Genomic DNA, 23,439 nt, shown 5'->3' on the forward strand with positions numbered 1-23,439 from the left:
TATATAACCAATGAAATGGTACCACAAAGAGTCAAACGTCGTCAGGTCAAATTAGGAATTCTAATATGGACTATTCTCATTCCCTCTTTTTTTCTTTCTGTAAGGATTGTTTTGAGCCCCACATCTTAAAGATGTGATTTAAGCGGCAAGACGCGATGACATTATCGAGACGCAGCTTCTTGTGTTGCCTGGGGTTATTTTTTTTAGTTTTTCTAATTCAATTATTCATAATTATGCTAAACCTATCAAGGTGTTCTATCAAAGGTAGAAAGCGAAAATGTGAAAATTTGTCAGAGCGCGATCCCACTTCTGACGTCTCGATGGACAATTCTATGAAATCGCAATAAAGTTTGTGCATATTTCTTACACAGGTGGGTATAAAATTATTTTCTATTACGGACCACAATTTTACCTGAATTTAAATTCCGAAACTTTAGGTAATAATCTCGTTGCGTTGTATGTTAATTAATCCCATTCAAAGCAATTGGTCACTTTCTTATATCTATGAACAGACCATACCTAATGAACTGGCACTAGAGGAAGGAGATTCGTTGAAGAAATGACTCGACATTTCTATGGTGGCATACGCAGGGCCTCTAATAGCTGTCCGAATATAACTGGATTTTTAAATTCACCCTGTAAATAATACATTGGCACTTTTTTTCTTCTAAGTAATAAATGGATAATAAATATACCATCATCCGTCGGTCACGGCTCTTGATTTATGTAGACGCGCTTCGAAACGCACGGACCATAACCGCGGGGTTGAAAAATCGCACGAGCGACGTTCGAGACCCGAACGACCTTGTAAGGTAAGCGCGCCACTGGCCGCTCACCCCCCCTTTCCGGCCGCTCGGTGACGTACGTTTACCGGTCCGAGGATGACCATTCGGTTCGGTTGCGTCGCGTGGGTATCACGACGCGCTTAAAAGAGCAACGTGGACGCCGGTCGTCGTTCGTTTTCGGTGCCCCGCGGGTGACGTCGCAAATGTTCGCGTGCGAAGACGAAAGGGTGGTTTTGAATCTGACCCGGCGGTCGCTACGAAAAGGTTGGATATATCTAATGGTGGTTGTGTAGTTTATATAGATATAGTGCATGTTGGGTAGGTTTTTCTTAAACCGACGTTTCGGCAAAATTTACGACCCTCTAGAGCTTAAACGGCCTCTAATGGTACCGTTTCCAACGAAAAACAACCCCCGGCGACCTGACATCGATTACGAAGGCGGAACAGGTAGTTTCAGTGGCGCGCGCTCTCGATTGCATCCAAAATAATGATAAAATAATAGCAGGTCCTGTTCGGTCCTCGTCCGTATCGATCTAGCTCCGTTTAGTTAATCCGAAACGAACGCGTGTACGCCAATGGACCGTCGCGTCTACAAAAAGCGTCCGCTTCTGGGAACCGAACGCATTTTCTCCGCTAGGCACGCCGGGACGGTAGTACGGTACTAATATGGTAGTTACGGCGTACGGGTCGTGCATTTTTATCGTCGTTTTTGACGAAATCTCGTAAGCCGCTCCGACGGTACCGCGGTACCGCTTAAAAATCGCCTCAAAACATGCATACGGGCAACGAAGGTCGCGCCCCGCGGAACAAAGGGCCCCGTTTATTTGTTTCCGACTGCGGTGGTTCGGTACGACTTGGTCCCTTGACAAGACAATGAATTCGTGGTGGCGTCCCCCCCCATCGGGGGGTACCGCCCCGCACCCGTCTCGGCCGTTCGAGGTTTTGCCGGAGCGCGTTCCCACTTCTGACGTCTCAATGGACAATGGGGTGCGCTAAATTAGCGCAGAGCCTCGGAGTTTCGTATAGAACATTGACGGAGATTCTATTAAATCGTAATATCGACTTTTCTTATTCTTTCTTGCCATTTGTTTTCTTTCAGTAAGGATTGTTCATGACGCGATGACCTCATCAACAGCTTTACGGCTTACTCAGGCTAACTTTTGTGTTGGCCGGGGTTAATTTTTGGCTCAAATATTTATAATTATGCTATCTCCATCACAATCAAGTTTTTTTTTAATTCAGGGTAGAAAACTTGTCCGAGCGCGATCCCACTTCTGACGTCTCAATGGACATTAGACTGTCCTAAATTAGCTCATTGACGGAAATTCTATTAAATCGCAACAAATTTTATGCATATTTCTTGGAGAATTAGAATATCGATTTTTCTTCTTCTCTCTTGACATTTTGTTTTTTTTTTTTTTTCGGTAAGAATTGTTTGCTTAAAAGATATTCGTTAAAATTGAAACCGCCCGCTAGGGTCGTAAAGACGTGATAAGCGTCTTGAGATTTTGCATTCAAGCGTCATCTACAAATTTCTTTTCGATTTTTTCAGGCAAAGACGTTTGTTTTTATATTTCGCTGAAAATTTGAGTCAATTATTCATAATTGTGTTTTCCACCATAATTATGACCTTTTAAATTAAGTGTAGGAGGCATGAAGACTTGTCCGAGAACGATCCCGCTTCTGAAGTCTCAAAGGACAATGGAGTGCGCTAAATTAGTCCAGGCCTTCAGAGTTCCCAATCGAAAATTGACGGAGATTCTAATATTAAGTCGCCATAAATTTTATGCATATTTCTTTGAGAATTCGAATATCGATTTTAATTAAAATTGTTTTTCGACTGTCTTTTGGAACAGTGTTTATTCATAATAGTCCTTATTTAGATGACCTGTTTAAATCCCAGTCTGCTCTACAGAAAACTACAAATCGTGAGTGGCTAATAAGTTTTTTATGATCTCAAGGGGGTTAAATTCGGTTAAAACAGAGTTTGAAAAGTGCCCTAAACTGTTTAAACCGTCTTCAAGGATGTCAAAAGAATGTTTTGGTAAAATACTGAACTATTTTTTTATTCTTATCAAACGTTTGTTGGCGAATTTTAACAAGAAAGTTAACTAAGTTTGTTTTTTTATTGCTTCATGACACTAATTATTATTGTTTTATGGAATATAATAAAAAATTGTTTTTCTTGATTTTTGACCAGGATTTTATTCGTGAACAAATTGTCAGTGTTGAGGTAGTATTAGAAACACTGTTACGAATTAGACGCCGTAAATAGATACGGGAAGTATTCAATAACACTCCAAAAAGCCTTTTAATTTGACACGGCGAATACCGTTATAAACCGTCTGTCTGGTTTCGACATCGACATGTTTGCTTTATTATCGATATCGCATCGGTGCAATAAGCAAACACCTCGTGGCCGCGTACAGCATTTTCAAAAATCCCAACACTTTTTCGCGCCTACGATTTGGTAAACGTGGTCTGCACGTGTGACGACGAACCAAATCCGCCCACATATTATATACCGTCCTAGCAGGTTACCGAACCTTTTTTGAGGCAGGTAGGCGCGAGCAAAGAAAATGGTTTCGACCGTCGAGAAAGCAATAAAGAAGAACGTCCGATTGTGCATTAGAAATAAGAAAAGAATTTAACCGAAGCGATCCGGTGGCGGTAATGGGAACCAGAATCATCGCGTTCGTCGATAAAGAGGAGACCTACGCCTTCAGCAGAAAAATAACATAGGTTAGTTTTGTTATCAAAAATGTTGAAACGAATGCAAAGGGAGCTCAAAATGATTAGAATTTATTTTATAATAAAAGTAAGGATAGAAACAATTTAACCCTTTTGCTTACTAAAGGTCCCTTGATATTCTTATACTTTTCTAGGACTAGATTTCGAAATTTACTTCTGGAATCCATGTAGGTCCCAAATTTGGGAATGGGATTAGGATTAATAATAACAATAATAATTAGCCTTAATAAATTGAAAAAGAAAAGAACGTTTGGTAAACTTTTTGAGTCACTCGCTTGTTGCATAATATGCTATTAAAATATCGAAAGTATAAAATAAGAACAATATCGGACCCAAAATCCGATTATGCGCTACCCCAAGTAAAATTTGTAATTCCTTGAAACATCTGCCTTCAGAGCATATCTTTTGATATTGATTTGAAATATAAAATTTAATCATCTTACGCGGTTCGCCGCATAAAATGCTTTTGAAAAATGCGAAAGGATTAGGCCACTCATGAGTGACATATTTATCAGTGAATGGACTACAACAATATTTAAGCATGAGTGGAGATATTTAGCCAATCCAGTGCCATTTGTTTCAATTTCATAAATATATTTTTTTTTGTTAATTCAAAACAAAAGTGCAAATCATTAGTGAAAGATTTGTTCAGATAATATTGCATTTTATTATTACACTCGGACGTGTTTTAAAGAAATTGCGCAAAAAATTAATTTTTTCTTTGTTTCAGAGCCGCAAAATTTTATTTGGAGTTATTTAAATTGCACAATGAATCTATTGGGTTGTTCGGAAAGTCATTTCGTTTTTTTTTGGGGAACATGAAAGACAGTTTTCGTATAATGAATAAATATTTTATTAAATTATATATTGGCCATTCTGGTCCAACACCTTTTGCCATCTTTCTGGCAGTAACATAATTCCCCTCTCATAAAAGTTTTGGTCCTTGCTGGCAAAAAATTGGTTCAGGTGGTTTTTGACATCTTCATTTGAGGTAAAGGTTTCGCCATCCAAAAAATTTTGCAGGGACCGGAACAAATAGTAGTCGGAAGGCGCCAGATCTGGAGAATATGGTGGATGTTGCAGTACGTCCCATTGAAGCTGTAAAAGTTTTTGGCGAGTGACCAAACTTGTGTGAGGTCTCGCATTATCCTGGTGGAACACTACACCCTTCCTGTTGATTAATTCGGGCCTCTTCTCTTTAAGTGAATCATTCAATTTGTCCAGTTGATGACAATAGACTTCTGAATTATTCGTTGTATTGTCCGGCAAAAGCTCAAAAAAAACGATTCCTTTGACATCCCACCAAACGGAGAGCATCAGCTTTTTTTGGTGAATGTTGGCTTTTGACACGCTTTGAGCCGGTTCATCTTTTCCGCTCCATGACCTCTTGCGTTTAACATTGTTGTATACAACCCATTTTTCGTCCCCAATAATAATTCGCTTCAAAAATGGATCATTTTCTTGACCTTTGAGGAGCGAATCACACACGTCAACGCGACGACACAAATTTCGCTCCGTAAGGACATGGGGCACCCACACATCGAGCTTCGAGGTTAAGCGCATGCCTTTCAAATGGCCATAAACAGTCGAATTCGACAAATTTAATCTCTCACTGATCTCTCGTGTGGTTATTCGCCGATTTGCATCAACTAATGCCTTTATCGCATCTTTGTCAGCTTCGACCGGCCTTCCAGACTGTGGTGCATCTTCGACATCAAAATTGCCGGATCGAAATTTTGCAAACCAGTTCTGGCACTGGCGTACTGTTAACACGCCTTCTCCATACACATCCGTCAATTTTTTTCTCGCTTGGACAGCATTTTTACCTTTTCTGAAGTAAAAAAGTAAAATATGACGAAAATGCTGCTTATTGCTCTCCATATTTAAAAGGGCACCAACCAAAAACTACTGCGTAGAATTAATAGAACTTTTTCACACACAAGCCTTGCAATATCAGCTCTCAAGACGTATAATGGTTATGCGGCTTAAGTGTGAAGTTGGTTTCGAAAAAACGTAATTAAGTCCTCTGACGGGAAAAAACGAAATGACTTTCCGAACAACCTTATAGATACACTCTCTTTTCCCCTCTTATTGCAGATATTGCAAAATTCATTGTTTTTTTTTTATATCATTGTTATTTCTAGTATGTTGTTTTAAATCTTTGCGAAGCCGTATATTTCTGCTTCACAAATATTCTAACAGTCTGGGTGAACGGAGGGGCTTTTAACTTAAAATTATTTACTGTTCTAATTTTCTCGTCGATACTGTTTTTTCCACACGCTTAATTAATGTATGATAAGAAATGTAATGGGTATCTGAAGTACCGGAGTCACTAGCAAGAAAAAGGAATAGGTTAGTTTGGCTTCACCAAATAGTACTATAGTACTATATGAAATCACGGAAAAAATTGAACTGAGGTGGCTTTTACTTGATGAAAATCCATTTATCAACATAAATAAGAACGAAAAGTTCAGATTTTCACGAAATTACATATTTTTACATGACAATTGTTTCGACAATGTAATATTTATAAACTACATACCGATATACACTGGTCTGCAAAAAAAATTTTTTCTCTCCTTGTTTTCATGCCTGAATTCATCTTATTTTATGCTCTAAACACGAAATCTGATATACAAATAAGTATCACACGTAGGTTTTTAATTTAATATTTATTTCATCAAAAAACAATATTATTAAAGTATAAATTATTATAAGGAAATAAAAAAACGTGGCGGCTTAGTTTTACAGTAAAAAACATAGCTTATAAGCTGTTTTAACCAGATCGGTCGTGACATGTCGCTGTGTTTTTAGTATGTATTCCCCACAAATGTAGCAAAAACAATCTGAGGAATTCTTACAAGTCCTTGGCATTTCGTAACCTAAAATCACATAAAATTAATTTTAAAACAACTTTCAAACTTCTATTTCATATTTATTGGCTCTACCTACTCAAACTACACATCAAATACTTAAATCCAATGTAGAGAACATGGACTTTATGCACAACTTACCAAAATATTTGATATAAAAGGTAAACAATTAAACGACAAGTTTTCACTGAACTGTTGTAGTGTCACAATGAATACTGCGCATGCGCGTATAAAAATCACCTTCGGCACTTCCCTCCTTTCTCTTACAACTCTCTGAAACTCACTTTGTATGTATATTTACTTTTAGTAACGTTGACGAATGAAAAAATTGAAACAAAAAATCATCATATCGAAAAATCTAGACGTGATAGAAAAAATCGGGCGACGGGGATAGATTGAAAACGTTTGAATCATTATATTTATCATAAAATTTTTTAAAGGAGGTTTTCATTGCCAACCAGTGTATATCAAATACTCCATTATTAGGACTTATAGTGTAACTTAGCAGTATATGAGTGTTAAATATCTTCCTCATTTTGTATAATGTTCTACAACATGTTTGTTTTATATAAATCCACCGATTTGAACTAACATTGTGGTTGCTATTTTTTGGCACTAAATACTAAATACTAAATAAATAAATAAATATTATATTACTGTAATAATTCTCCACGAAACAAACAAATGAATAATATACACCCATACCACGGCAAAATAGTTATACAAATATGTTGCCGGGATCGGTGCATAGATAAAAAATAATATAATGTATATTAATTTGGTGTGCTGTACCGATCTTTTATAGATATTGCGTGGTTACTTTGCGTTCAGTTTGCGAACTCGATGGAATTAGGAACAGGTAGTCAGAACTCCCCCCCCCGCCAGCCCCGCCGCGGACCGGGGCTGCGACAAATCCACGTGTCGCGTTCTAAAAACACGTAGTAACAATAACTACGCTCCGTATAATATTTGAATACAAAAGATCGTACAACGTCGACCCACGCGCATCTGCGGAACTATATGGAATGACCACCAAAGACGCTCCGTTAGAGACAATGCACCACCCGAATTTCTCCTACATCTTCTAGTCGTCCTAAATGGCTGCCCGATAGGTGGGCCGTCTCGATGGTACTCCTCGACGCCGTAATATTCCCCGGAAATTTAATTTCGACCGGTACGACGCAGAGTTTTATACCTTTTTTGGTAATTTAGGCTTTAAAATATATCCAGGTAGAAGAGTTCAATAAGTACAATTTAAAATGTAATTAAACAATTTGAGGGCTGAAATAGTGTCACGCGGAAGACCAGGATAATTAATATTAAATATAAAAATATAAGTATAATATAATATAAATAAAATATACAATATAATATGAAGTTTCGCTCACAACAACAGGTGTATTTCATAGGAAGAATAAACATTTTTTGGTATGGTATGGTATGGTGCGGTGGTTGAACAATATGGTGGTCGGACCAATTATATACGAAGAATTCTTGAATGGCAAACGATATTTAAATTTCCCTGCAACAGAACTAGTTGTGAGAAAATGTGCCAGAATTATTTAAATTTAATTTGGCATCAAGATGGCGCACCTCCACATAATGTCCAACCGGTTACCGATTATCTAAATAATAAATGTAGATTTTGGATAGGTAGGCAAGGAACTATCAAACAGCCCGCGAACAGCCCCAACCTGTGACATTTTTTATGACGATATTTACAAGTGATAAGAGAACCACTTAATATTGCTTTACAAGATCTACACAGAGAAAACTCCGATTTTATCACCTAGTGTATTAATAGAAGGTTGAAAGGAAATATCGTCCGATGTATAGAAAGTAACGGAGTTATGTGAAAAATGTTTAGCATGAATTATTAATATTTTTATTTGACAGCTTGCAATCGTCGTTTTTTTTTTTTTGACAGTTGCATAAGATATTAGAGCAAAAATCTTCAAACTTTTGTATTTTGACTGTTTTTTACGTCGAAATATATTGAATAACCCTGTACATATGCGATACCTGTAGGGATATCCGTCTTCTGGAGTAAAATTTTATAAATTTATTGTTATTACTCTCTTATAATTCTGGGGAGCCTCAAAAACCCGCGTTTCAGTTTGTCCTCTTAATTATCAAACAAAGCGAAACGAGTTCCCAACTATAGGTCTTCCCCCGAGGTTAAATATCTGTGGTTAGTCATCCGGACCCTCAAATGTTGTTTTCGTTTGATTAAAATACACTAAAGATGAAACTCGCTCCTCCACACTCTGCCGCCCCCTAATAACTCGCCCATACGTATGCAAATGGCGCGGTATGGGACTCCGAAGTCCCCCACTCCCGCGCCTAACGCAATGAAAATACAATTTGCATGTTAACTAGGGTCGTATGCGCCGCGCGCGGCTTCTTGCGGAACTAAAACAAATACCACGGCGGTGTTTGCGGAGCCGACGGGGTTTGCTTTATTTTAATTGGTCGTTTGTTCAAGTCGCGGACATTTTTGCGTATCAATAAAACGACATGAACTCAAAGAGCCATTTCTATACAAAGCTGAGCGTAAACGAGTGAATCGTAAAATCTCCAGAAATGTCCATCAATTTGGCAACGCCGCGCGGTGAATTCTACGCGGAAAGCATGCATATTTTTCGTTTTAATAATATAAATTAACCGTTTTTCTCTTCTTGGACATTGGAATCAGTTTCGGTTCTTTATGTTCCACACAAACACACTACAAAGAAATATAATTTAAAAGAGAACGAAAGTCGTTCAGATTTTTCGAAATTCTTTATGAGAGCAACACCGCGCCTTTATGAAATGTTCGAGAAATGGATTTTCAAAAAGTAAAATCCGTAAAAGTTGAATTTTTGAAAGTGAAATTTGAATTTTACTTTACATAAATCAGACCCTAATTTTAATAAATATTAATTTATTTCAATTTTGTGTTAACAAGGTAAACAAATAAATCTTAAAAATCTTAGCATAACCGAATTTTCATTAAAAATTTCATACGGCCTAAGCATTTAACTAATTAATAAGGAAAAAGGAAAAAAAACGCTCAAAATTTATGTCCATTGTTGCGACTCAGGGATATAGTTTGAACCACATTCAAAAATTAGAGAAAATGTTAGGATATAGATTTTTTTTTATTTCCTTTTATTTTATAACTTTAGTCAATATTGTAAAAATATAATAATTGAGGCTTCTCCATTTGTAAAAATACTTTTGAGACACAAGATACACTGTATACATATATACACACTTACACACATATCAAAAATCAGAAAAACTAAATCAATTTTGTTGTCAATCAATGAAACCCCGAAATGGACAGTTCAATAAAAAAAAACATAACATTTTTGAAATTTTTTTGACGCTATCGATCAAACCATCGCAAAATTCAAAAAAACGCCGCACATTTGCATTTGCCCTTTCTTCTATCATTTGTGGGGAACCTTGTGTACATATATATATTGCATGCATATTTTTCGTGTAACGTTAATTTAATACAAACGCACTGTGTAGGTTTTAATCTCGCCTAGTAAAAATGCCGAGCGCTTTGTTTACACTATACCTGTCCGTAAGGTGTTTCCGATATTTATCGGGCCCGTCACATAAATCCGAACGAATTGTTATTGTTAAAAGCTTAGTTACGACTTCCGTGTGTTCTAGTGTGTGCCCGTAAGCTTACGAAACGCGCGGCGGCCGTCGATATCAGATTAGTACCGATCGGGTACTGCCACGTTAAATGTCTTTGTCTCCGCGTTCGGACATTTTAAAGTCAACCGTGACTCAACGCTTTAAGAAAAAAAAAAGTGTATATCATTTATTCGTCGGTACGACACTAGTTTTAGTGTCGACAGAACTACCCTGAGGCAATCAAAGGGGGACGGACGCTCCAGACATACCGGTAATTTATGTGCCTTTTCCGTTTGAAATATATCTTATTTTATCAAGTGCGGGTAGTACCACCAACAATGCTGTCTATTGTCATTGTTAACCGCTCATAAATACTGACCAACAGGTACAGTGGACTTGAACCTAGAGAAGAGAAGGTAAACCCATAGACATTTATTCTGTACAACAACAACATAATGTGACAAATGTGAGACTAAGTATATAAAAAAATGTGTATTAATAAAAAATGTAATTCTTCATCATCTGAGCAGGAGTCTTATCCATCGTTTCGTACCGCACACATTTTAAGTTCATCGGAAACATTTAAAAGCGACTGGTCAAAACAGTCCTGGGGGCGTATTCCTTGCGCATAGAATACGGATTTTTAAAGCCTCAGGCGGTCACAATGCGATCTTCCTTCTGGTCAGTTGACAACAACGTATAAACCCTAAATTCGATCGACCTACCTGATCGTGAAAAGAGTACCATTTCTATGGGCGTCAAGTGTAGCTCGATTCCTACATCTTTTATAATGCTACTATTACCCCTTTGAAGCCTGGATGATTACCTGGTACCGCCTCATTACATTTCCAAGTACAATAGCTCGTTCCCAATCAGGATCAGATAGTACCATCCTCGGATGCATTAGAAAACGATATCTTTAAGCAGGAAATTCTACTACATGAATGCAACTAGAAACGGATGGAGTTTGTTTAAACCGCCTCCGGGTCGTACCAGCCGATTAGAGGAACCCGCCGCCGAACTCCCGCGTTCGTCAAAGTTCGGCGGTACGATTTCGCGCAAAGTACTTCCGCGTGAACGCGGTATACGGCCGATGGTACCTCGGCGATGACCCCAGCTTCTTTTGGCCTCGTTAGCTATAGACAAAAACGGATGTTACAGTTATTTACGGGGTCGTGCCGCGGATTAAACGTCGCGCAGGAGCGACCGAAAGGTTCGGTCCTGATACCTGGACAACCGTCGAACCGATAAACTCTCCGAATGTGCCTTTATTTTATGTTTTCGTCAACCTATCGATGTAAGGGACACTAAGACCGTAGTGATTAGCTATTTGTTGGGACAACCGAACTAAATGCCAGTTCACCAAAATTATTAACAACAAAATTATTATTTTTTTTAATTGTAAATGTGAAATTAACCTTTTGTTACTATTTAATTAGTTGTTGGCATTACCATAAAGGGAAAATTTAACAGAACTGATGACTATGGTAAAAGTTTGAATAGAGAAACTGCGAAAAATGATTCTCGAGAATGCTGTCTTCAATATATCCACAAGAGCGGTCTTAGGTTTTATAAGGTATACTTCGACCAGAATTATAGTGCTATCACAACCGACCCCGTGATTAACTTTGTCTGCTGTATATTCCTAGAAATCCGCAGTTTCAATCTTTTTCGCCGAGCAGTTCTTCAAACATTACATAGAAAAATTAGTACAAAGTAACAATTTATTACGTTTACGTTACTACAAGTTTTTACTACAAGTTATTACAAGTTTTTTAGCATCCGAAGACAAATGGATCCGTTTTTTATTTGCTGAGGTAGTTCGTCTTCTAAATTCTCATTAGGTTAGGCTACCATCTCCACTTCGGCTTCAAATTCTGCGTTGTTTTCCATGTCTTCTTCTAACAGAGGATGATATTAAAATAAACGCCTCTGCTTATTCAATCAAATTTAAAACCGTCCATTTACGTTTCAAATATATATTTTTTTAATTTTCTAGACATTTTCGTTACGGTCCATCCCACCTACATACTTAATGTCAAATAAACATCTATAGGGATGGGTTTTACCACGGTCCTGCGAAGGTTTGCGGTTAACGTACCGTTGTGAAATCCTTAAAACGCCAAAGCAATAAAGGCACTATATAGTTTGTTGTCTCGAACACGGCGGTATGGTCTGTTCATACATATAAGAAAGTGACCACTTGCTTTTGAATGGGATTATCCAAGGGTGGTCATTAACATACAATGCAACAAGATTATTTTTCAATCCAGGTAAAATTGTGGTCCGTGTGTCTGTGTTTAATATTCTTTGTTTTGGTATACTACTTAGTTTAAGTTTATTAGTAATCATTCTTATTTCGTGTGTAATACAACGTGTGTTGAACCGTGTGCGAATTATGCAAAATATGTGCGAGTCTAGTGTATCTCAGGAGAGGCTTCCGCCCAAATGTAGAAAACACTATTCTATTGAGACTAAGGAAGTTATAAACAATGTTTATTTGACCCTCATTGAACGTGGTGCGCAAGCAAGCATCTTCAGAAGAAGAAAAAGAAGCGATGCTGACATTTTCTCGAGTGTAGGTGATATATACGAGGAACAATGCGTGCCTACATTAGATATCTTAATTAGGAGGCTTGAAAAAGATGAAACCTGAGTTTAGATTTTAAAAAAATTGACAAAAGGCAAGTTTTAATGGAATCATTTAGAATTCGGAAATGGCGACTGGAATATCTAGAAAAAATTAGGATTTACAGACAACAACAAAGGCCAATTATTTACTTGGATGAAACCTGGTTCGACACTTATGATACCCCGGAAAAGGGTTGGGTTGACTCAACTGATAAGTGTAAAACAAACGCGCCATCAAAAAGGGGTAAAAGAATAACTATTTTGCATGCTGGCTCTAAAGATGGTAGGATTCCAAATGGACTTTCTCTGGATTACCATGAAGACACCACCGCTGATTTATTTGAAAGTTGGTCTAAAAACAAACTAGTTCCAAACATTCTTCCTAATAGCGTGATTGTAATGGACAATGCAAGTTATTATAGTGGACAGTTGACTAAAACCCCTTCCTCATGTGACGCAAAAGCAACAATCGAAAAATACATGTATAATAACGACATTTATTTTCACGAAAATTAAAGCAAAAGGAATACGTCTGTGATCATTATGCAAAAAATTTAGGGCATGCAGTTTCAAGGCTTCCTTCCACCTTACCACTGTATATTTAATCCCTTTGAACATGTTTGGCACCAACTGAAATCTGCCATTCGTCGCAACAATGTTTTTTCCCGTGTTAACTCCAATGTCCTCAAACTTATAGAAACCGAAGTTTTTAACATCCCTCCATAGAGTTGGGCAAGTTCTGTTAAACATATAGAAAAAGCGGAACAATCGTATACCCCTATCGCAAATAATATACAACAAACAATAATTAGAACAGGCGATGATGGCGATAGTGATACTGATATATTATGTGAATAATTTTAAGTAAATAATTAAATAAGTACTAATTAAGTAAAGTAAGTAAGTAAATAATTGAATTCTAAGCAAAGTACGGGCCTGTTCGGCCATATTTCATTCTTACAGCTTGTCCGGGTCGTTCCTTAATTCGTATCAGTTGGTCACTTTCTTATATCTCTGAACAGACTTTACCACGGGCGGTGGGCGAACGGCCTCGCCGCGAAATCACGTAGGCCTCGGCAATAACGCGATACCCACTTAGTACAGTACCGATGTTGTATCTCTCCGCATATGCACCAGTCGCTCTTACGCTACGATCGCGCGGGAAAGCCGCCGGCAGATGTTACGATTTTCCTATTTTTCACCGCGTTCCGGTTATTTCTGGACACTGGCCGTTCCGCGTTCGAGTCACGACGAGGTGCATTTTGCGTATTTCCTTTTTCGCGCGGTGATAAAATCCGGTGGTGCTAAAAATAGTGGCGAACGGTAAAACGTGCGGCAAATTTTTAAGGTACGTCGTCGATGTCGCGGAGAAACCCGAAATCGAATGACGGGGTCGCGCGGGCGGGATGATTTTTCTCAATTTAACGCTTTAACTGTTGGCCGTAGAAATCCGGAAATTGCGGCTCCGGAAAAATTACGATTGCGCATAAATTACGCGACATAAAAGGCCCTTATTGAACCTATTCCGCCCGTAAATAAAATTACGGCTTGATTTACATCCGACGCCCGTCGCCAGACGCCGCTCAAGTTCTTTTTTTTTACTTTTTCTCTCGTCCATTCCCCGTCATCCCACTTCTGAACTCTCGCCTCGTCCCAGCGTTTCGATAATCTTACGATTCGTTTTATACGAACGTGCTAACTTTCGTCATGTGGGGTACCTGGCTAATAGGTATCAGGCACCGACCAAAATAGGAACTAATTGTCAGAGTTCCCACACGTTCGTTGCACGGCGATGCTTTTTTCTAGCCTAATTGGACCGACGCCGTACCGGGTGTTCGTATTTATCCGGACCGGGAGAAATTTCTTCAAAACGCGTCTATTCATAGGCTCACTTGGCAATCGCATCGATTTTAAATTAAATTTCTAAAGAGACGCGACAGTTGTGCGCGCGTAATTGCACCGTTGACGATCTCTGCGAGGGTGTCTCGCCGGATGTTGCTTCAAGTCGGCGCAGCGAAACGTCTTAATTACCGAATTGCCAAAAGTCACTTTTCAAACACTGACGGTTGATTTTTTTCCTCGTCGACACGTTTTCTATCCATTGCGACTCACTCAGAGTTTTTCGTAGTCTATGACTGCAGGTCAAGCCGGAGTAAAACTTTCTAATCACCTGTACTTCATTTCCGGTTGGGTTTCTTCGAAAGGAGCAGCTATTCTAGCGATTGCTGTGGTCTAGCTAGCACTTTCATTCTCTTTCAGCTGTCATTTAAAACTAACTCTTTTTAAGAACAAACCTTAAAAACTTTCTCGTGGTACAAACAGCCACCGAAAGTCCAGGACTCTACGCAGTTTTCTGACCATCTCCCAAGGTTTCTCCACTGCACAGTCAGATGCTCACTGTCTGATATATAACCTATGGTAACTGATATTGAGATCATCTCTGGTCATGGAATGGAGTAAAACCTCTACATCATTTAAATTTTGCCTAATGCTCTAGGGCAGTTCACATTTTTAACGGGATTTTGCGCATCGAAGGCCTAGTTTTCTTCCCCATTTCTTCCCCCTGCTTAGACTTTGCCAACACCTTCAGATGCTCACTCACGAACCATAAATGATATTTTCATTTTCCTATTTCGACTCTACGCATTAAAGATTCCAGTTTTCTGGTGATTGCTCAGGTTTCTCCATAGCACCGTCAGATGATCACTATCGGACATGTAACCTTTGATAACTGACATTGGTCATGGTTGATTGACCAACACCTTCTGATGCTCACTAACGAGGTACTTTTGTAGACCTTCTTGAACCCTAAATGATATTAAGATCATTTCCGATCCTAGTCGATTCGCTAGGTTAAAACTTGCTGTCTAATCTTCTGGCCTTTTGCTGCATGGCACAAGCGGAGTTGTAGCTAACCAATTGGCTAAGCCTAGAACCAGGGGCGTGACGAAATCGATCACGATCAAGCCCACGCGCGATAAAAATAATAATGGTCCAGTCTTCTTCAGCATGCATGCTTAGACTTTACCAACATCTTCAGATGCTCACTAACGAGGTACTTTTGTCGATTCGTTGGACCATAACTTTCTATCTAATGTTCTTGCTTTTTGTTCTTAGGCACCAGCGGAGTTGTAGCTAACCCTAGAGCCAGGGGCGTGACGAAATCGATCACGATCAAGCCCACGCTCGATAAAAATAATAATTGTAATTTCGGAGCGGATATTTAAAACTTAATTAACCGCGGCACAATTTACTGTAGGCGCCAGCGACTGGTTTACCGAGCCGAGATAGGCGCATTAACGGTCGCCCACCACAACGAACCCGTTCTTTCTCCGCCGAATACGTCGCGATAGTCGCGCGACCGCGTAGAGCGGCGAAGACCCGAAAAAATGGCGACCATTTGTTTCCGACCGCCCCCGATACCGCCCAACAAAAAACCGACAGCGTTCGCGGCGAAACGCGCCATCAATAATAACCACCCTTCGTTGTCGTCGACGTATCTGAGTTTCCGCGATGCCTTCGACGACGATATCGTCCACGTGGAAAACAACCCCGCTCGGCGACGCTGCAGACGCGTGTCGCACACTAACTCTTTGAACCGCGGCCGCGACGTCAAAGTGCCGTTGAGCAGAAGTCACTCCGACGGCAACATCGACAAGCAAGGCATCGACGAAGACGGTGGTTCGCATCCACTATCGATCAGTCGATACATGAGGGTGTTGAGCGGCAGCTGGAAAAATCTACTCAATCGTAAGTGTAGTTCGGGTACTAAGCTAGACTCCTCCAGAGACTGGCACTCGCTAACCAATGCTTTTTGACACATGCCAATCGCAACTAACCTCTAGAGCCTACGGAGGGCACGTGTTGCCGCTTCAAAGTTCTTTGAATCTTGAGGGTCATCGGTTGCCACCAGCACCGCCGACATAGAGATGATTTACTAACCGATATTAACGCAGATAATAATTAAAATGTAAGGCGAGATGCTTCATGATTCACGATAAGTCGCGAAGTATTTAACCTCAATAGGGAAAGGTCATGCGTCAGTCATGCGACAATTACGTCGTTGTGTACCGAATGATTTGCGGCGCGGTAATTTCTGTTTCTTCTCTATTGAACCCAAAAGGAAAGACTTGACCGCCTGGCATTAACTGGGAGCGTTCGGCATCGCTTCCGTTTTTTGCAGGATAACCTTTATTATTTGTTAAGTAATAAAATAGGACCGCCTTTAGGTCAGCTGAGCTGTTAACCGAGTATGTAACAGGACAATGCAAACTTAATTTATTACAACAATTTTACAGAACTGATTAACAATCTAGGTAAGAGTGATTGGCTAATCTGAGGATATTTATTAAGTAGTCTGACACATGTATACGAGAAACAGCTTTTAGTCATGGACTTCTTAATCTTAGTTATTTCATACTGACAATTGCGACTTCTACACGTACACGACGTATCTGCTGTATGAATAATGAGCGTAGCTTTCGATCTAATGTTGTCAATCAAGACTAGCTGATATCAGTGATCAAGATAATTACGAATCAATTGAATCGTCTTAAATATAAACCCGTAGTATTTTAGTTGACGATTGAGGGTATCAAAGGCTTTGCTATAATCTAATAAGACCGAAGCCGATCTTACCCCTTTACCTGCTGCTGCAAGAATACCAACTTTGACCAAACGAAAACGAAATCGTGACTGTAATTTAGGTAAAAGGTTGTTATTGGTGAAATAATCACAGATCTGCTTATAAATCAGTTTTTCAAATACTTTAGACAGCACTGCTAACACGCCAATAGGTCGAAGATCTGCGACTGTGTTAGGCTTGCTCACTTTTGGTAACGATGTAACCTCTGCTATCTTACACTGTGCAGGAAATATACAGCATTCAATACAAAGATTTAAAAGTTGAGTAAGAATAGGCAGTATGGTTTGGCAGCAAAGTTTTGGCATTTCTCCTTCCGTACCGTGTGCATTGGATCCCAATCCCACCATAGCCCTGACAAACTCCATCCTCGTTTATCGACTCCAGCTCAGATTCGTACTAAGATATTTGGCAAAGGTATCAAAGTCAACAGTATTAGGATCTGACGCACTGAATCAACAAAATATTGATTAACGGGCTCAGGATTCTCCAGAAGTTTAGGAATATTGACGTCCTTCTTTGATCTGTTTTCCAAATCTCTTTTGACTTCTTTGTACTACTAACATGGTCATTTGTACTACTAACATGGTCAATATAAGATTCTTTTATTTATAAGCCTGCCAGTTTCGTACATTTTTATTACGTTTATATTTCGAGAGGAGATGATTCCGAAAGACTTGCCACCAATATGTTGCTGTTTAAGTATACTATACGGGGCGCCGAATCCTCAAATGTGTTTCCTAGACATCCGCAATGCAGCGGAACAACAACGTATTAAATTAACGGTAGACTGGTTGCGGGGGCGGTGCAAACCCTTCCGCTATTTAATCAGTACACCACTGCCTCCCGTAACGACACACGGAGACAATGTTGCGCCCAGGCGGGCACCGTCTCTTTAGCTTTACGTTCTTAAAACGTCCCGGTTTAACGGCCGTTTTCTAATTAACTTCGAGGAAAACGTAGTCGTATTTAATACCATTTCGGATATACGGCGGGCGTGTCTGTCAGAACGACGCTTAAAAATCACCACCCGAGCGTTTAGAACGACACGCGCACACCGAAAGACCTCGAAACCTGCCGACTCAAGTCAATAATCAAGATGGTGTGCAAATTTAAAGCACCTCTATGCGGTAGATGCCTCAGATAGAGAGAGAGAGAGAGAGAGAGAGATCCTTCTTGTGTTGCTGACGACGTATGGTCTGTTCATAAATATAAGAAAGTGACCAATTGCTTTGTGCCCCCAGACCAGGCTAGAGGGCGTCCAGAATGCTGGATCGATCAGGGCCGTTCCGAAGACTTCAAATCTTTCCCATGTCAAAGCAGGTATGGTCTGTTCATAGATATTGCTTTGCTTTTGAATGGGATTATCCAAGGGTGGTCATTAACATACAATGCAACAAGATTATTACCTAAAGTTTCGGAATTTAAATTCAGGTAAAATTATAGTCCGTAATAGAAAATAATTTTATACCTACCTGTGTTTAATATTGTTTGGTTTGATATACTACTTAGTTTAAGTTTATTTGTAATCATTTTCATTTCGTGTGTAATACAGCAATTATGCAAAATATATGCGAGTCTAGTGCATCTCAAGAGATGCTCTCGCCCAAATGTAGAAAACGCTATTCTATTGAGACTAAAGCAGTTATAAACAATATTTATTTGACTCTCATGAAGACACCACCGCTGATTTACTTGAAAGTTGGTTTAAAAGTAAACTAGTTCCAAACATTCCTCCTAATAGCGTCATTGTAATGGACAATGCAAGTTATCACAGTAGACAGTTGACTAAAACCCCTTCCTCATGTGACACAATTTATTTCCATGAAGATTATACCAAAAAGCAATTAATTGAGGTTCTACAAAGCTTGAACCTACAAAAGGAATACTTCTGTGATAATTATGCAAAAAATTTAGGGCATACAGTTTTAAGGCGTCCCACCTTACCACTGTATATTTAATCCCATTGAACATGTTTGGCACCAACTGAAATCTGCCATTTGTCGTAACAATGTTTTTCCTCGTGTTAACTCCAATGTCCTCAAATTTATAGAAACCATTTTTAACATCCCTCCACAAAGTTGGGCAAAAAAGCCGAACAATATAGAACAAATAATAATTAGAACAGGCGATGATAGCAATAGTGATATTGATATATGTGAATAAATACGGACCTGTTCGGCCATATTTTATTTTTACAGCTTGCCCGGGTCTTTCCTTAATTCGTATCAGTTAGTCACTTTCTTATATCTATGAACAGACCTTACCGCAGTAGAAATGAAAGACTACTTTAGAAGAGAGCCATTGGAGAGCAATAGAGAGGCTCCACTTCTCGCACGGAACTTAAAGTGACCCTTTTTGTGTTGTTTACTTTAGATGACAGTATCCTACGCCTTGCAAAGTCCTTATTATCGGATCTCCGCTATTAGCTATCGGCGGATGAAATCGTAATCCCTCACCCTTTTTCCGACTAAACTCGCCCGCTCCGGATTTATGAGGATGTTTCGGTACCCCCGCTTCCTTATCGTCGAAAAATTATCCGCCGCAGCGAGATAAATCGACGGTGGCGAGATAGCGGGGTTTATATATCGGGCCGCGCATTAATTAACCAAGTTTTAATAAGTTGCGCGAACTCTTTGCCGATTTTAAAGCGAGATATTTTAGGCGGGGAGCGGCTGCGGGAGGTGGGACGTACATAAACAAAACTGCAATATTAATATTCTTAATGGCGAGAAAAAAAAAAAAACAACAGAGCCTGAGCGGAATTTTTTGTTTTTGTTCCGTATTTCCTTTCAGACACCTAAAGCTTCTATTGTAGATTTTACCTTAACCCGCGATGTATAACTAATGAACCCAGCTATGACAGGATTTGGTCGTACGAAACATTCTCTTCATTTAAACCGTAGAAGTTACGTGTATAGAGAGTGTATAACCTTTTGCAAATCGGTAGATCCAAATTGTTGTCTTCATCTTCTGTTCAGTCAAGTGCAGTCAAAAATACTTGAAGGTCATCCATTCCTCAGATTGCTGATAATTTGATGCAGTCACAAAGCCTTCTCGCGCAATGAGACATCAATTGCGTTGTCACCGTAAGTTCAAACCTTCTTAGAATCGGCTCAAAGTCCACGGTTGATCCTTTTCGCTCTCTTGCTTGCGTCTCTCTCCTAAAGGCCAAATCCATTCAGACCTTCCGCTCAGGTATGCCCGCACCTTTTCACTACCTCCTCTAGAAGAGCCTCGCTATTCTCTAGAGAAAGTACAACAGTGGCTGGGGCTATCTCACTCCTTTTAAAGTCTCCCCATGCATACTTCGCATACTGTGTGGCTCCGGTACCTTCGCAGAGGTAAGAGCTTGGAGAGCTGTTCGATTCTCGTTGAGAATCTCGTTGCTTGTCCCTCTGTTGAGTTTCTCCTGAGCACACAGCAATACCGCATAAAGTTTGTTCATAGATATAAGAAAGTGATACGAATTTAGGAAAGACCCGGGGCAAGCTGTAAGAATGAAATATGGCCGAACAGGTCCGTACTTTGCTTAGAATTTAATTATTTGGGGTTTTGTTAGGAAAGATACTAAACAATATTTATTTATTTATGTATGTATTTATTACAAATTATTTTTATTACCTACTTAAATTACTTAAAATTATTCACATAATATATTAGTATCACTATCGTTGTCGAAACAATTGTCATGTCAAAATATATAATTTCGTGAAAATCTGAACTTTTAGTTCTTATTTATTTTGATAAATGGATTTTCATCAAGTAAAAGCTTCCTCAGTTCAATCGCTATCATCGCCTGTTCTAATAATTTGTTCTATATTATTTGCAATATGGATATACGATTGTTCTGCTTTTTCTATATGTTCAACAGAATTTGTCCAACTTTGTGGAGGGATATTAAAAACTTCGGTTTATATAAGTTTGAGGAAATTGGAGTTAACAGGGGGAAAAACATTGTTACGACGAATGGGATTAAATGTACAGTGGTAAGGTGCCTTAAAACTGTATGCCCTAGATTTTTTGCATAATTATGACAGACGTATTCCTTTTGTAGGTTCAAGCTTTGTAGAACCTCAATTAATTGCTTTTTGGTATAATCTTCGTGAAAATAAATGTCGTTATTATACATGTAATTTTGGATTGTTGCTTTTGTGTCACATGAGGAAAGGGGTTTTAATCAACTGTCTACTGTAATAACTTGCATTGCCCATTACAATGACGCTATTAGGAGGAATGTTTGGAACTAGTTTATTTTTAAACCAACTTTCAAGTAAATCAGCGGTGGTGTCTTCATGGTAATCCAGAGAAGAATCTTTCGCAGACAGAGAAAGTCCATTTGGAATCCAACCATCTTTAGAGGCAGCATTCTTTTACCTCTTTATGATGGTGTGTTTGTTTTACACTTATCAGTTGAGTCAACCCAACCCTTTGTTTGCTGGCACCACGTTCAATGAGAGTCAAATAAACATTGTTTATAACTTCTTTAGTCTCAATAGAATAGCGTTTTCTACATTTGGGCGAGAGCATCTCCTGAGATGCACTAGACTCGCATACATTTTGCATAATTCGCACACGATTCAACACACGCTGTATTACACACGAAATAAGAATGATTACTAATAAACTTAAACTAAGTAGTATACCAAACCAAAGAATATTAAACACAGGTGGGTATAAACTTATTTTCTATTACGGACCACAATTTTACCTGAATTTAAATTCCGAAACTTTAGGTAATAATCTTGTTGCATTGTATGTTAATGACCACCGTTGGATAATCCAATTCAAAAGCAAACCATATATGAACAGACCATACCTGGTGCACCCAGTGCACGGTACTGGGCTACAGGAGTTGCTGACCTTCTATAGGAGGGGCAGCATTCTGGACGCCTTCTCCTCCTCTAGCCCGGTCTGGATCCACAACTGGGCCATCTGGTGGCGTAAGTGCTTGGACACCCGCAGGGGGCGCTCCCCTTTAATACCAATATCAATACACCGCATACCCTATTAGAGCTTCTTTGAGCTAGAGCAACAATCACGAGCTTTTACGGTCTTAATATTTGTTCTTCTCAATCCGGTCTCGTATGCTATCGGACGTTGTTTTCAAGTTCGCGTTATCGATTATCTCGCTGAAACAAAAAATATATTTATAAAACGACAATCCAAGAAAGCGGCAATCGTCGCGTTAACGCGCCCGAGAGACGCACTAACACACACGCGCGGGCGCGCGAAAAAGAAATCGGGTAATTTATCAACCGGTAAGTTATGCAGGTCGCGATCGTAATAATAAATAATTTTTGTGGACGGCCGGTCGTGGGCGCGGCCGTCTGCGTCGAAGACGAACCACGGCATAAAATCATCATAATTACGCAGCGAGAGCGCGTTGCCAGCTAACGCGTCATCTCTCCGCATCTGAGATTGCTAACCCTGTCGCCCCGAGAAAGAAGATCGGCATCGTCGAGAAGAGAGAACGTATTCGGAAATCACTTTCGTACTTCTATCGGTCCGAGTTTTTTTTTTAATAACAATTTATTTCAGACCTCTAAACAGTTAACAATAAACTGGCCCCCGGGCCTTACAAAAACAGTAACAGAAAAAATCTATATAATATTCTAGTAAAATTCAATATAATAGTTCGTTAATATAAGTTTATATTCTATTTTTTCTTATAAAATCTTTAATACACATTTTCTTGGTGGTGCCCTTTAATAAAGTTTGTGGTATTTTTGTATATTGGCGAGTCTTGTTTCTTTTTGGTCCTTGCGTATACATTTCTCTTAACTTATCATTGTTTCTTGTGCTGTAGCTGTAACACTGTCCATTTCCGGTCAGTTTCACTTTTTTTTTAAATCAGTTCGTTTTTAATTAAATAAATTAATTTTGTTTGTTCAAGTATGTTAAGTTTTCTTCACCAGACATATTAAAGTTCACTCCAAATATTACTTTAAGTGCTATATTTTGTAGCCTTTGTAATTTATTTAGCTGTGCTATGCTGGTGTTTTCGCAGCATGTTAACAAGTATTTCAGGTATTGAGTTGATGCGGACATCTTTTTATTGCACCTAGCATTGGTTCACACACTCTTTTGAGTACCGCTTGATTTATTTTTATATTTAGGGTAC

At 39.1% G+C, this 23,439-nt stretch overlaps 1 protein-coding gene across 7 annotated transcripts in view; it reads left to right on the forward strand.

The window, feature by feature from the left end:
• LOC132707139 (caskin-2) overlaps positions 1 to 23,439 on the forward strand; it is a 96,168-nt gene that overhangs the window by 55,769 nt on the left and 16,960 nt on the right. The window contains exons 1-2 of one of the 7 annotated variants that reach the window (XM_060678843.1): positions 13,795 to 14,021; positions 15,933 to 16,423. The exons of 4 other annotated variants lie outside the window; for them this stretch is intronic. In XM_060678843.1, coding sequence (XP_060534826.1) covers positions 16,063 to 16,423 — 361 coding nt within the window. In that variant the 5' untranslated portion in view covers positions 13,795 to 14,021; positions 15,933 to 16,062. Of the gene's footprint in view, positions 1 to 13,794; positions 14,022 to 14,093; positions 15,729 to 15,790; positions 16,424 to 23,439 lie in introns of those variants that run through there. 2 more of the 7 variants (XM_060678842.1, XM_060678844.1) reach the window with 2 other exon arrangements.

The sequence above is a fragment of the Cylas formicarius genome, unplaced genomic scaffold (assembly GCF_029955315.1).
Source record: "Cylas formicarius isolate icCylForm1 unplaced genomic scaffold, icCylForm1.1 PGA_scaffold_9__14_contigs__length_23061073, whole genome shotgun sequence".
Classification (NCBI taxonomy): domain Eukaryota; kingdom Metazoa; phylum Arthropoda; class Insecta; order Coleoptera; family Brentidae; genus Cylas; species Cylas formicarius.